General features: G+C 43.4%; 1 protein-coding gene across 2 annotated transcripts in view; it reads right to left on the bottom strand.

Annotated features, from left to right (window-relative positions):
- Positions 1–11,323, bottom strand: part of clpb (ClpB family mitochondrial disaggregase) — a 35,321-nt gene extending 23,998 nt beyond the window's left edge. For both annotated transcript variants that reach the window (XM_061217527.1, XM_061217528.1), the window contains exons 1-4: positions 10,686–11,323; positions 10,476–10,527; positions 8,046–8,132; positions 2,941–3,044 (exon numbers count right to left, since the gene is read on the bottom strand). In XM_061217527.1, coding sequence (XP_061073511.1) covers positions 2,941–3,044; positions 8,046–8,132; positions 10,476–10,527; positions 10,686–11,112 — 670 coding nt within the window. In that variant the 5' untranslated portion in view covers positions 11,113–11,323. The remainder of the gene's footprint in view (positions 1–2,940; positions 3,045–8,045; positions 8,133–10,475; positions 10,528–10,685) is intronic.
- Between the last annotated feature and the right edge of the window lie 3,757 nt (positions 11,324–15,080).

Raw genomic sequence — 15,080 nt, 5'->3', positions numbered from 1 at the left:
TTTCATTCCATTTAAAGGGCCCATTAAACCTGTAGCTAAATAGTTTAAACATGCTATGTTATAAATAAGAAACACTGACAACACTATCTTGAAGTTATATAACACTAAATCGGGGAAGAGCATACCAATGATCCCGTCCATTGCAGTAAAATGATTTAGTATGAACTATTGCTCAAAAGAAAGAAATAATATTTAACATACGATTAAATAATTAAATCACATGACATGGCTTACTTAGACCTCCCTGAATTGAGCAATTTCCTTCAGAAGGGAAAACCGGGCAGTTGCTGCTCACACAAGTTGCAGACTTTTCCTGGGTTATTTTTTAGCTTCATTTTTAGGCTACCTACTGTAACAGTGTAGCGTACTCTCCATTCGGCTACATTGTAACATATCCTCCAGTACGAAAATAACATTTTCCTATTGTTTATCTGTCTCCTTGATATTGAGCACAACCAGATGATGGTGAATTCGCTTGGGAGGAGATAACTAATGCACTTAATGAATGTAGCTTGCATATACAATACTGGCATATACAGTTCTCTTTTTTTTATGTGTGTCCCTTGTTCTGTTGATGTTTCTCGGGAGAGTTTCATCTGAAAAAATTATTCAAAACGGTTATCTTCTTCACCATAAATGATAATGACATTCTGTGATCATCATTCATTTTGAAATAAAGTACGCAAGCCAAAAAACGTTTTTCCCTATTCGCAGTAATATTATAATTTTAAGTACAATACCGGGCAAAGAAATGCATGTTCAAGCAGGTAATAACATTTTCAACAGTAAGACAGTAATACATTACAGTAAAACAGTAATACATAAGACTGCTTAATGATGTTGGTATGAACTAATACATGGTGGTTGGTGTTCTGATTATTACTAGTTTGAAAGCTATTTATTTGTTTTAGTTTTATGTCGATATTACATTTATTATATTACATGCATTATGTAAAATAATTGTTGCAAAACACTGCATTAATCATGAAACGCTGTGCAGTCTAACCATAATTTGCGCCAGTACAGTAGCTATCAGTTTAACTACAGTCACTTATTTTAACTACCGTCACTCAAAGAAAGAAATACAGTACCCCAGTGACCACAGTGTAGTGTAAGAACAGCCATAAACAATTAAAAGCAAAAATAAATAGAGGAAATAAAAGAATTAAAAAAGAGAAACAGACAATGAACAATGAATACAAAGTTTGTGTTTTTCTGTGAGATTATATCAAAACGCACTGGACAAAATGGTCCATGAAAAGCATTGATTGGCTTATGAACAGGCAGACCATGCGCACACTGCATGAGAAACCCCCAAAATGAACAGTCTGTCAGACGCTGCCCTGCGACTAGCACATTAGACCTGGGCTGAGCAGGGAGGTGGCGGGCGAGTCAGACTGGAAAAGAGCAGCAGCGTCTCAAAGCGCTGCTCGGTCTGGATCGACACACCCGAGCAGCAGCTCTCCTCCCACTTCAGCTCACCGTGAGTCACAACACGACCGAAAGACTCAGGCGTCCATTTCCATGACAGAAACACTACCTCGCTACTACGGCAGCCGGAAAATAGAGCCCTTAATAACTGTGAAGGAGCAGGCCAGCGAGGAAAAAAATAATTTCTTGCTGCTGATATCAAATAAGTAAGCCATAAACAAAGCATTTTTGTTTAAATAAGGGACACAGTATCTCCATGCCATTCAAACACTGCTCATACACATGAAAGTTGTGTACACATCAATAACGCTCGCAGTGGCACACAAATAGAAAACACTGTCTCTCTTCTGCATTCTCTATCATACACACACACACAAACACACACGCGCACGCACACACAAGCACACAACATGTGCACACACACACTCTTCCCCTGGCACTGTGTTCTTGACAGGCCTAGTCGTCATCTGTAACAAATGTCTGAGAGCTGGATAATCATGGCAAACTCAATAAAACGTCACAGGGAGAAGCAGGCCCCATCCATCAGCCTGCGTCTGGGAAATCTCCCTCCCAGACGACCCAAAAAACTGCCAACAATATAAATGTCTGTAATATACATATCATATATAAATATGTCTCCAGCCGAGCCCTTTTCCACTGCTTCCACTGCAGTTTTTATATTGTTGGGTTTGCGGTTATGAAAAATAAATACAAGGGGCCAAATGAAACGCTTACATATATGCAAATAAGACTGAGGGTGGGGGAGCAGTGGTGTATAATCTTACTGTCTTTGGTGAAATTTATACGTCTAATAATAACACAACACAACAAGGCTTACTGAGGACTGCAGTTAGGCAGGGCATCCCGGCACCTGGAAGCGTGTTGCTATGACAATGATCACATATCAACAGCCACGTCAAGTTGGGACGCAAGACGGATGGTGCAGGGCATCGGAGAATTAAGATCATTTCTTTTAGCAAGGGGGTGCAACCCCCCAACTGCTTGTCATCATCACTGCTATTGTCCGCGGCAAGCAGAAAGACCAAAAGACATGAGCTTTCTCACTCTCTGAGCATATTTCTCACTCTCTGAGAATATTTTAATGGGTCAAGGTGACTGGACCGCGAGAAGAACTGCGGCCCTTTTAAGAAAGATATTATTGTTCAAGCCGTGGTCAGGGAGGTTCCTACGCAATACTCGGAAATCTTATTTGCTTCGATTTTCATAAGAACGAAAACGTCAAACTAGCTTCCAGCTGTAGTATTATCTGTGTGGTCATTATATTCCCCCCACCTTTCTCTCCCTCTCTCTCTGCCACACACATACATACACACAGATTTCTTTCTCACAGATACTCTTAAATCACGGTACACAAAGACACATGCACTCCTATTCTCACACACAAACACTCATTTTCATATTATCATAAACACGCACACATGCACACGCACGCACGCACGCATGCACACACACACACACACACACACACACACAGAAAGAGGCAGTTACCTTCCAGGGAATGGATACCCTTCTCTCTGGACGTGTCGTAGACGCTGTTGAAGTTGTCACCCAGGTTTGGGTCAGCGCCGGCTCCCAGGAGGACTTTAACAGCACTGTGCGGTAGAGAAAAACAGAGACTCACACACTGGAGCCACGGCTATGCCTGACTGAAGCGGCTATGAGGACTAAACCAGTCATTTATTATCAATACGAAGGAGTTGGCAATAACTGAAAAAACACAATCGCTCAAACAAACAGAGATTGTCACACCACAGAAATAACCAAAACTGACCACAATAGCTGAAAACCATAGCTGGGATTACTTTGTCATTTTAATCCAGTGTTCATATGATAACCTTAAAACAGTTAATCAGTTTAGCAATATTAAAAAAAAGATCAATAGTTGAAAGGAAGTGATCGACAGGTGTATTGAATAAGAAGGAAATGTCCTCTCAAGTGACTTGCACAATATTGTTCCACAGCTGGAACTTGCAGAAGAACGTGCACCTGGGCTGGTCTGGTACACTTCCCTCTGTCCCTAAAGTCCCTAAAACGGTTTCTATGGTGACAGAGGGACAGGCACTCCCATGGGCCTGGGTGTATCTACAGGCTGGGTGAGGTTCTGACAGGCTGGCCGGGACAGCACTGGGTCCAAACCCCGTTCCCCAGGGCTGGTACCTCTCCCCATCGTCTCTGACTGCACTGAGCCCTGCTCAAGGCCAACATCGCTCAAACTGCGTCCCAATTCCAATATCAATCCTGTAAGACCTGAGAATACATGTTTTTTTGCACCAGGAGATTAAAATGAAATCGGCCTGTCACTAATGAATTCAGGATTTTTGCAGTGAAGTCACAGGAGCCCCCAGCCAGCTGACTAGCAGAGTGTTGTCCCTGCTGCTGCAGTAGTAATCTGATAAAGCTTCAACATCACAGAGACACCACAAGACTACAAATATAAACACAACACACAAAAAAAGAACTACAATTGTGAAATGTAGCCGTGTGCATGGGACAGACTGACTCTCTGGGAGGCACACCCGGAAAGAGACGGGATTCCTCCCTCTGCCTCTCTGATACCCGCGCTCCAGAGAGGTCGGACGCGCTGACCTTACGGATTCCAGGAACCGTTCGGCCTGTGGTAACGAGTTTTGAATCTGATTGGGGTGCTGTCTATTCTCCGCTCATCCTTCTCAAGGTTGGAGCGGACAGCGGCCGTACGCAGATGTGTCATTTTGAATTCCCAGGATACGTCGACAGGATGTGTGTGCGTGTACTCTTGTGTGCGTGTGTGTGTATGTGAGAGAGAGAGAGGCTCCATTTTCAGGATCTGCAGTTGATAGTGTCTTCTTTGCACGAGATGCTTTGTGGAATGAAAGGTTTGTGGGGGGTGGGGGCAGACGGGGTTGGTTCGGTGGATGGAATCGGCCTTGCCTTGGGGGTGGTGTTGTGGTGTAGCCTACTAGACCATGGTTTCCAGAGAGACCCACCTCAATGGGCTCCAGGCAGAGGGGTTGGGGGGTTGGGAGGTTGGGGGGGGGGGGGGGGGGGGGGTGCGTGGGGGGCTTTGTCTGCATGGAGACCTGAGCGGGCGAAGGGGGGCCATTAAGCAGATGGGGGGGGGGGGGCTTTGTTACTGTAGCAGCAGGACTGGGGGGCAGTGATCCAAAGAGAGCTGTGACCCCTGGAAAGCACTTCTCCAAACAGACACCCCACACAAGCTGTGGCAGGGGGCAGCGGGACGGCCGGGCTGGGTGAAACAGGGGTTGATGGGAGAACCATCGGGGTGAGGGAAGGGGGAAGGGGGAAGAGAGGATATACCGAGGGGCTGTGTAAAAACGGGGACTATGACACAGGGCATGGGAAGAATGAGGACCTCACGTTTTCACTCGTTCATTGTAACCGCTCTTACAGTCCTCTTCTGCAGTCAAAACACCATCTCCCAGTGGGAGAAGCTCACACTAATAATAGTGTCTATTAATGCCACTGGCAGCCAATGGCTGGGAGGGAAGTAAATCCAGTACAGATATCCAATAAAATGACCCTTTTTTAAATGAATCCCATCTCAAAAAAAAAGAAAATTGCATTTTAATCAGTAGCTGGGCTTCTCAAACCAACATCAGGGAAGTATCTCCCTGCCCCCAGGCTCATTCTGCCACACGGGCCTTGGGTGTGGACAAGCCTGTGAGTCTGATCTGGTGTTTACAAAACACGCGGCGGAAAGGGGGCATTTCTGTCATCACAGACCTCGTCCTGGTCCGTTCCACTGTTTCTCCATGGCTATCACACAATGCGCTCAACCTGGTGTAAAATCACAAATATGCCTAGAGTTCCAGGACATTCCAAAAACCGGGCAAGACCGGGAAAGCCTCGGCCGCCCATAATCTGATGACATTCCCACCGCGTTCCCCCGAAAATGGATTATCCCCACTCCAGAATGCCGCCGCTCGGACTCCCCCCCTCCTTCCCCTCCCCGGCGGCTGGGAAGAAAACGGGCAGCTTTCATTCCGCCTCCCAACCCGCTGGCCCGCCGGCCGCTGGCTCGGAACAGTCAACAAGCGTTCCACTCCGCCGGGGGCATTGTCCGCCTGAGGGGAGGGGGGCGGCTAGCTGAGGGGACGGCCAGCTTTTTTATTTTTTAGCTGAAAGTGCAAATAAGGGCAGGTCACACCCTCCCCAAACCAGGCACATCAAAGCTACACAAACACAGCCTTAACGCTCTCTCAGGGAGCGGGATGCTCACCACATCCAGTCTCATTCCAACTGGACCAGCACCGGTCACTCAGAGCTTTCTCACATGGTCTTCAGTACTGGACCAGCACCGGTCACTCAGAGCTTTCTCACATGGTCTTCAGAACTGGACCAGCACCGGTCACTCAGAGCTTTCTCACATGGTCTGCAGAACTGGACCAGCACCGGTCACTCAGAACTTTATTACACGGTCTTCAGAACTGCTTTGTCAAAGGTCTCTCCTCACTCCACATGTAGCCTGCTAGGCTAAGCGACCATAAATCCTCCACAAATGATCCAGCTGATCATTGGGAAATGTGTAGCTCAGGTTAAGTGTATCCACCCAGCTAAAGAACACATCATTGTCCAGCAGATGTGTGCAGCCCAGTCTACAGGTTATGTGACATGCATCCCCCACTGCCTCTTAATGGTCCCAACATCTGGCTCCCAGTACCCAGCAACTACAGCCATAAGAGATTCAGACCCAACATCTGGCTCCCAGTACCCAGGAACTACAGCCATAAAGACCCAACAGAAGTCCTCATATGTCCAGCATGCTTCTGTCTTCAATGAATAGGATTTTCCACTGGCAATATGTATGTACATAATTGGAGATCACCATATACATGGAAGTTAATATGAGAAGATTTACAAAAAGCACCACAATGTTTAGTAATATGTTTTGGCAACAAACTAAAGGCAGACTTTTTTTTACAAAAATGGGTTGTGGACAGCTCAGTGTAAGTTAATAAATGCGTTTCTGCATGCCTCCTTCAGTGGAAGGGTATATTTTATATATTATTTGCAGGCAGCCATTGGACTGCGGCCTGCTGTGAGATTTGGAGCAAAATCCTTTCTTCTCAACAGATCATTTCAATGGCCGAAAAAATATTGAATGGAAAAGAAATATTATGACATTCAAACCATTTGACAGGACACATGATATTTATTTAAGAGGGCTTTTACAGAAATGATACAAACAAAACCACACGTCAACATAATTTGTAATTATTAAGCGCATGAAAGAAGATGATACTCAGGGCAGACGTTTCAAACAGCACAGAGACACTCATCATGTAACCGTTAGCCGAATATCATGCCATAAGACCGCTTTCTTCTTCCGCCATAGGAAGCAGTGCAGACTACAATCTGCAATAATTAGTGTAATGGGGCAATATTAGAAATGAGTCCAATTTAGTTTGATTATGTTTCCACAGCAAAACAAATAGAACGAACAGTAGGCCCACTTCAGGGATGACTAAATAATATGATTGAAGTTTGACAGACAGTAATATCACCAGAACATCCAATGAGCCACTGTACTTATTTCAGAACAGGGCTGTTTACCAATATAATGGTCACTGGAGCCACTCGAAACTTGAAAGCAACATTAAGTGCAGGAACTGAAGCTTGGGCAAGCATCACATCTGAGCATCTACATCTACATACAAATGACATATGGATAGAGATGTTGCATGAGCGGGATATTTGTTGTAGTCTCTCAATACCATCTTCACCACTGCGAGTGTGCTAGCGGTGGCGTTAAAATGCATCCTAAGCGATCGGGGGGGTTTTGGGGAAGCCCTCGCCCCCGGTCCGCCTCCCTCGGGTCGAGCTGGGATGTAGGCGCTTTGTGTGGTGGCGCGACCGGGATGTGGGGGCGCGGGCCCCGGGGTGGGGGATAATCCCCGCTCTACAGAGCCCTAGGGGAGAGGGGAGCCCCCGCGGGGCGGGGCCGCTGGTTCACCCCGTGAACTTGCGTCTGTAACTCTTGAGGAGGACCCCCTCGCTTCTGTGTGGGATGCGCCCCATTGGCTCACGTTCCCCAAATTGGATTCCCCCCTCGTGTTTGCCGAGGGGGGGAGGTTAATTGAATTTGGGCAGGGTGCTGCCGGCTCTTGAATGCACTCGCTGATGTGAAAGACGCACTTTGCACTTCACAAGACCTCGGCTTGTGAAAAGAAATCAAAGGAGTCTGACCGCGACAGCCAGCGCTTCCCTCGAAGACGCTGACCGCTCGAGTCACAGGCCAAACAGACCTGTCCCCCAGACACTCGACAAATCACTACAAACACTGCTCATTTGCGGCACAATAACACAAAGTCATGATTATTAGATTAGCATTCTGGCAGAAAAGTGTGTTAAAAATAATGCAGACATTATTATTCCAGTATAATTGGGAGTTTGACTGATTATCTTATCAAGTAGCAAGCCAATCCTTAAATTAAGCTCACCTAACTGGCACACACAGGGAATACATGATAAATAATAAATATTTAAAACAGGAAATGCATCATCGAGCAGAGGCTCATGGGAGCGTCATATCCTGAGATGCAGGAACAAAGGGAACAGTGGAGGAAGTGGAGACAAGGGCGATGGTCTCTTACCAGTGCTGCCGGTTCATGGTGGCCACCATTAGTGGCGTCCAGCCCAGACGGTGACGGCAGTTTGGGTCTGCTCCTTCCTCCAGCAGCCTGCAGACAGGAGACAGGAAGAGGCGTTTACACAAAGGCAGGGCATGTTGCTGGAAATGAGAAAAACCGTAGCCATGTTATTCTGCGCATAGCCAGAGACAATGGAAAAGGGCACGGATTGTACAGATTAGGGGATGTGCAATGGGTAAGAATAGCCCATCTCCGATACCGCAAAATACATCGAAAACACTGGTCTAATTTGACATGCCCAAAGGACGTTTACTGTGAAATGTTCCTTCACAAAAAAAATAACATCTCATGATTCTACGCTCCAATCATGCGTCTAGCCTCAGCAACCCATAAAGAAATGACCCTGACCATGTGTCTTCCGCTTCAACAACTCAGTACAAAAAACAATATTCCACCTTCTGTCCCAGGTCTGGTGTTCTGTGTTTAGTGTAAACAGAGCGCTACGCTATGCTACCTGCCTGTTCCCCCAACGCAACCTGTGCAGCTCCTGCTGAGCACTTAACACATCCATGGCCTAGAGCTGCTGAGGTACAGCCATCTGTGCGGTAACACACACACGCCCTCTCACACTCACACTCACACACACACACACACACACACACACACACACACACACACACACACACACAGCCTCGATCTGCTCTGTCACCCACAGCTTTTCACTGCACTCAGGGCCACAGGCTCCAGTTTCAACAGCATTGTTGCCTTTGTTGGGAATCTCGAGCCAGACACATATTTTGCACAGTTGAGCCAGCCAGACGCTCCTGAAACAAAGACAGGTGTGCTCCTAACCACCCTGATACACCAACAGCAGCCTCCACCATCTCCACCCCCCCTCCCTCACCACTGCTCATGTCCCGCTGTTGTGATGACATCGCAAACTTTCTGATATCTGTTAAATGAAACATGAATGCTCATTTAATGCTGAGCGTTCATTTTGAGACAACACTAAAATGCAAACTTGGTACACAGCAACGTCTGCATTCTTTTGCACTGGGCCCTGAGTGAAAGCGAGACTCGGTCTTGGATGCAGTGGAATAACAAAGTGCTCCTCAACCTTCCTCGGGGGACCGGGAATACATTTCAAACAGCTCAGATAAGGATCTCCGTGCGATAACAGTGTGCCGATGTTTTAATTAGTTTTCTGGGACAGTGTGCAGGTCTGCTTCGGTGAGGTCTTTACTTCTCAGTGCACACTGCAGAGGTGAAACGGAGGAGCTCTCAGAAGGCAGGAAGAGCCGGCAGACGGGGCGGTACCCGGCCACCTTTGCCGGACGGAGCCCCAGATACAGGAGGGCTAACAGATGGCCTGCACCCCCTCCTGTGCCTCCTCTCCCATGCGCCTGTACACCCCCCCCCCCAGCCAGCATGTTCCAGAGGTTTAGAGACCGATTGAGTGACAGGGTTTCCTGCGTGTGTTTGAATTTTAGCACATTTGAGGAGGACCAACCCTAAACTGCCATGGGTAGAGTGCAGAGGGGTGGATATCTACCAGTCTGCTGGTTTAAAAAAAAGTCTTGTTCTTGGCACTGAGTCCATGTAGCCTACTCTGCACATTAAAAAGCATTATAGTAATAATCAGTAAACCCCAAAACACACCAAAGACTTAAAACTATGGAAACATACCCTGATAGTAAAATAATAGTAAATCAAATACAAATGATAAAACAATGTGTGCATCCGCTTAATTGAACGCTATGCATTAATAGACTTTTACAAATAGTAGTTATATATTCAACAGTTGTAATAGTGGAAGACATGATTTCAGTCAAACATAATAGACCTGGTAGTTCACGTTTGGAATAAACAGTTTAATATACATTTATGGCTTCCCTATTTCTTCCCTTAAAAACCTTACCATTTAAAATATGTCTCTGTGGTAGGAACCTGTGACAGACAACACAAGTCAATGGAAACTGAGCCCACAGTTGCAGGGTCATAGTTTCTGAATCATTGCATAGCAGCATCGTCGGCATAATGAGAGTTGTTTCAGTTATCCGGCTAGCCCTTAACATATTTGTCCAATCATGACTTCAATAAGTCTGTCTAAAATTGGGAAAGCAAATCCTGATATTTTACATGCAGGCCATCGTCGTTAAAATATTGCACTCCAGCTTTCTCAAGCGTTGTGGCTTGAGATTCACCAAACGGTACATGAATCACTCGCTCCCTCTAGTGGACATATGATAAATCATCCGTTTTGACTTTGGAAACCTTCGTAACTCATTACCCTACGTACACTGGATGATTCGGTTCTGTTGGGACAACCGCGCGTGCAGGTGATAAAGCATTTCAAGTCCAATCATGAGTACCAAAAGCATTTTTCATAAAGCGTCAATGATAAATGTAGGCCTATTATATACGAAGCATTACCTCGTAACTTCTTGTGCATTATTCGTTCGTGAAGCGTCCAGCAGTTGGTCTCCTGAAAAAGAAGGTAATTGTAATGATAATGTTAATGATAACGTCGCTCTGGATAAGAGCGTTTTCCAAATGCTATTAATGTAATGTAATGTAATGCATCAACCGGCATCATCTAAACGTATTGCAGTCTATAATCAGAAGGAATCATACACATTTTACCTTTTGAATCAGAGTCTTTCTTCAGACAGTATGCAAGGGCCGCTGCTGAAACGACCCCAGCAGAAGTACCTCCGAAATAACTTTTCCCCCCTTTGCTCTCTTCCTCCCAATAGTTATTGGCGCGCCCTCCCGCGGCAAGAGCGTTCCACGAATTTCTTCTGCCCTGTAGATTCGTTATCCATCTGGCGGTCAAATGACGGTACTGCATATGCGAGCTTACATTTGTAGGCATTGCGTCCTCGCTCAGAATGCCCTTCCTCGAGACACGGGAGGTAGAAACAATGGGGTTACGATTCAATTCTAGGTCGTGAAGTGTCTGGCTTCTTGTAGCATCCCCCGAACTTGTCTTTAAAACCCGACAAGGAGAGAGACTGCGTGCCCTTCGGCATCGGATGAGCATATGCCTTGGGACTGATGACAGCAACATACCGACCTTAGCCTACCGACCAGCTAAAATACGCAAATCGACTGATATTTACCGTTGACAGTTACCGATCGCGACCTTATAGATCTCAAATGTAATACTGATATATCTTGTTTACCCAGGACAAACGCTTTAACAGCACGAACGCAACAGCAGGAAAGATCTAGATAGCAAAGCGGAAAACAACTGCAGCGTGTGTCGCAGTCGCATGGAGCATGACAGGAAATGTAGTCTCTGTATTCGGGGCAATACGAACTACATTTCCCAAAGCTACGACTAGTTAACTAGGAGTAACCAGATTAACTGGATTATTACTATCCTTTAAGTTTGGTTAGACATGCTTACTGATACTGACTGCGTTATGTTTATGGTTAGCATAAACTGACTAGATTGCAAAAAGCCTTTGTCGCTTGCAAAATGACGATATGCTAAATTGGAAAATAGCCTACTATAACGCCAGATGGCGCTTGAGTAACATTGTAGTTCTATTTTAGACTTTATTGTTAGTTTTTATTGACAAAGAATATATAAAAAAGAAGTTCATGTAATCATAAAGATTATTTACTTGTGGGAATAATAAATAAAGAACTGGAAAAAAACCCCATTATAACACAAATACATATATATTAACAAATTCGGTGAATAAACGAAAAAGATCACAGCAAGTGCACAGCAGGTAAAAGTACAATATTTCAATCACAATTACCGGTGAAAATAGCATTATAATATTTCAAAAGCGTATTGCTCTTTTTGTTGTTTAACAACATGAGAGATTTAAGGACTTAACTGAGCTTCAGCAGAAAAAGAGATATCATAGGAGGAGATATATTTTTGACTTTAGGCTTAACATAACTTCACATATAATTAGTTTACTAGCAAGCTAATTTAGAACTTCAGCGATGCAGGAAGGCGGCACAGACAATGTCACTTTTCAAGATTTGCATAGCATTTCATCACGTTGTAGGCTTTGTTTAGCATTTTGTTACAAAAGCAAATGGGTGATTTAGGAAGGAATTTTAATTGAACCGCAAAACCAAAGTTTAAAACAGACAACTATGGTACATGGACAATAATTCCTATTTTCCATTATCCTACAAAATAGGTTTGCCATGTTATTTCATTTACTTTGTGTGTTGACATCAGTATAACCACCATAGATATAGCAACAACAAAACAGAAAATTAGAAGTGAATTAGTAAGCCTTACGGGCTAATAACCCCCCAATATGTTATCCAGTAATTTAAGTAATGATACTGGAAAATGAAGATTCCAGCTCTTTTTGAACAGGTGACTCCAGACAAGGACTTGGTGAGCTGGAGGAGGAGTTCCAAGTGATTTACTGTTCATTCTTAAGCTGCACTGCACTGACTTCTTTGGAGTAAACCATACTGGTACTACTTCAACAGCATCAGGGTGATCACGTATATAGTGGGCTCCATAATTATTGTTTCATAATTATTAATAAATATGCACAGAAACAAAAAACAAAAAAATTACAGACATAAGCTTTATTTTTCCAACATGTGAAAAGCAATGTGCTTTATTAATGAGTCAATGGAAAAAAATTGGTACAAAATTTGTACATAAAAAAATAAAAAATCCCCAAAAATCCGGTTCCACAATTATTTACTCTGTGGCTTAACACTTTGTGCAAACACCCCCTGGCAAAGATGACAGCCATGAGTTTCCTATTATTTGTGAAAGGTTAGAGAACATATATGGAGGCATTTTTTACCATTCCTCCATGCAGAACTTCAGAATCATTGATATCCTTCAGATACCCGCTCTTCAGTTCAGTTTCATGGGATTTAAGTCTGGAGACTGAGATGACCAAGTCGCAGCTTCCTGGCAGAGGCAACCACATTTTCTGCCAGGATTTCCTGGTACATTGTTGAATTAATTGTGCCATTGATATTAAATAGTACCCCTGGACCACTGGCAGCAAAACATCAATGACCGACCGCCATATTTGACAGTAGATATGAGGTGCTTCTTCTTGTATTCAGTCAATTTTGCCGATCTCTGCAATTCTCAAGCTGCAATCCTTGGGTTGCTTATGTCCACCCTCATTATCTTCCTCACCATCCATGGAGATAATATGCAACCATTCCATTTGCCTTTTTATTTTTTGTAGCCCTTACAATGCTGTGGTGGTATATTTAACCATTTATGTATTTTTTTGTGCCCATTACCCGGCTTGTGATGGTGAATTACCTTCTGTATCTTCTGAATTGACAGGTCTTTTCCCATGTTGATGGTTGACAAAGGGATTTTGCATGCTTGTTACCTCATCTTTATATTCAAGTGATCTCAGGAAGTGATGGAATGACAAAATATAGTTCCTTTAGACTGAGATTAGCTAAATTACATAAGTAAAATTGTATTGCCAATTTTATTTACAATAATTTGGGCACCTGTGGTTTTCAGAGAAAATTACATGACTAAATAAAAAACATTGAAACATGAGAGTAAATCTATTGAAATAGAAGTATATAGTTTTCCCATATGTTTGATAATATCATTATCCATGTTGTTTATTACTGTATATGCAGCCTTGTTTCTACATTTTTATTAAGGGTGCCAAAAATTCTGGAGCCCAATGTGTGCTTGTATTTACATTACATTTAAAGCATGTGGCCTTTGATGAGAAGTGCATGAAGAAGTATGGTTAAAAAATGTAAAGGGCAATGTTAAATCTGAATGCAGTACTCTAATCAGTCAAATGCAAATCACGATAAAAAAATAAAAAAAGCAGAGAAATGATTCTCAGTCACTCCTGGGCATACATACTGCTTACAAATCCATTCAGTTGCAATGACAACATTTTTATATGGACATAAGTTCAGCAAATAGTGGCAACATCTACACTGAGGGTTTTTGTTTTACCTTTCATAAACCAGGTCTTAAATGTCACGATGTCATACCAATGGCCCCATACTCCAGTTATGCATTTTTATTGACCAAATACAAGACCCCAGAACTGAAGAACATCCAGAACATATTATTCATGCCTGTAAAAATGTATTTAGTTGAGTTTATTTATAGTTACTCAAAATTCAGGAGAGACAGACTATATTTCATTGCACAAATAACCTCTATTTTAAACTCTTTGGCTGAGAAAATGCTTTGGCTGGTTATAAATATGCCTGTATGGCATCTTCCAGAAATTGAGTTACAGCTTACCTCTCCATACAGTTAGGATGTACATATTTAGAGAATGAGTTGAACTTCCATATCACTTTCTTCACATCCTAGCCAAGCAGTACAAAGGAAATCTGTGAGAAATACATGTGAGAGCTGTCAATAAGAGCCCAGCTGAACACACAGATTGTACTGTTGCAGCCATGGTATGTCATTCAACTCAGCAGCAGATGCTTAATATGTTACGTCTGTGCTCAAAATATACATATTGAACTGTTTAGACAGGTCAGTTGAAATATTACACAGTCCAGACATAGAATTCAACATTTTTGATGTTTTCAACATTAAATGCTCTCCTGTTCGTCAGCCAACATGAGTTTTTCCAGAGTTACTGGCTTAACAGGACTGCTTTAAGTAGTTAGAGCGATTTACATTGATGCAAATTTACAGAGCTCAAGTCAGCAAACGGGGTAACTGAAAAGAGGAAATTCATGCTATCGGTGTCAGATATCTGATAATGAGACCATCTTCTTCCGACTGTAAGCAGTGTCACTGTTAGTGTGTGTCTGTCCTTGAAATGGTCTACTTTCTAAAATTTAAAATGTAGAGCAAACTACAGTAAACAGGGTCTTGTATAATTTTAATTGTACTGATGTTTATTGTTCTAATGCTACATCATGGAAATTGCCTACTTTTGGACCGTGGGATATACACAATGAGGTGTAGGGCAATTGACCAAACATACATGTACCAAATCGACTGCATGCTGCTGACTAGATTCATTATCCTGACTATGATAGTTTCTTCCAATTAATCCTTTTTATCAGTCC

The sequence above is a fragment of the Conger conger genome, chromosome 13 (assembly GCF_963514075.1).
Source record: "Conger conger chromosome 13, fConCon1.1, whole genome shotgun sequence".
In the NCBI taxonomy this organism is placed as follows: Eukaryota; Metazoa; Chordata; class Actinopteri; order Anguilliformes; family Congridae; genus Conger; species Conger conger.
This window is presented reverse-complemented; position numbering and strand designations above follow the sequence as displayed.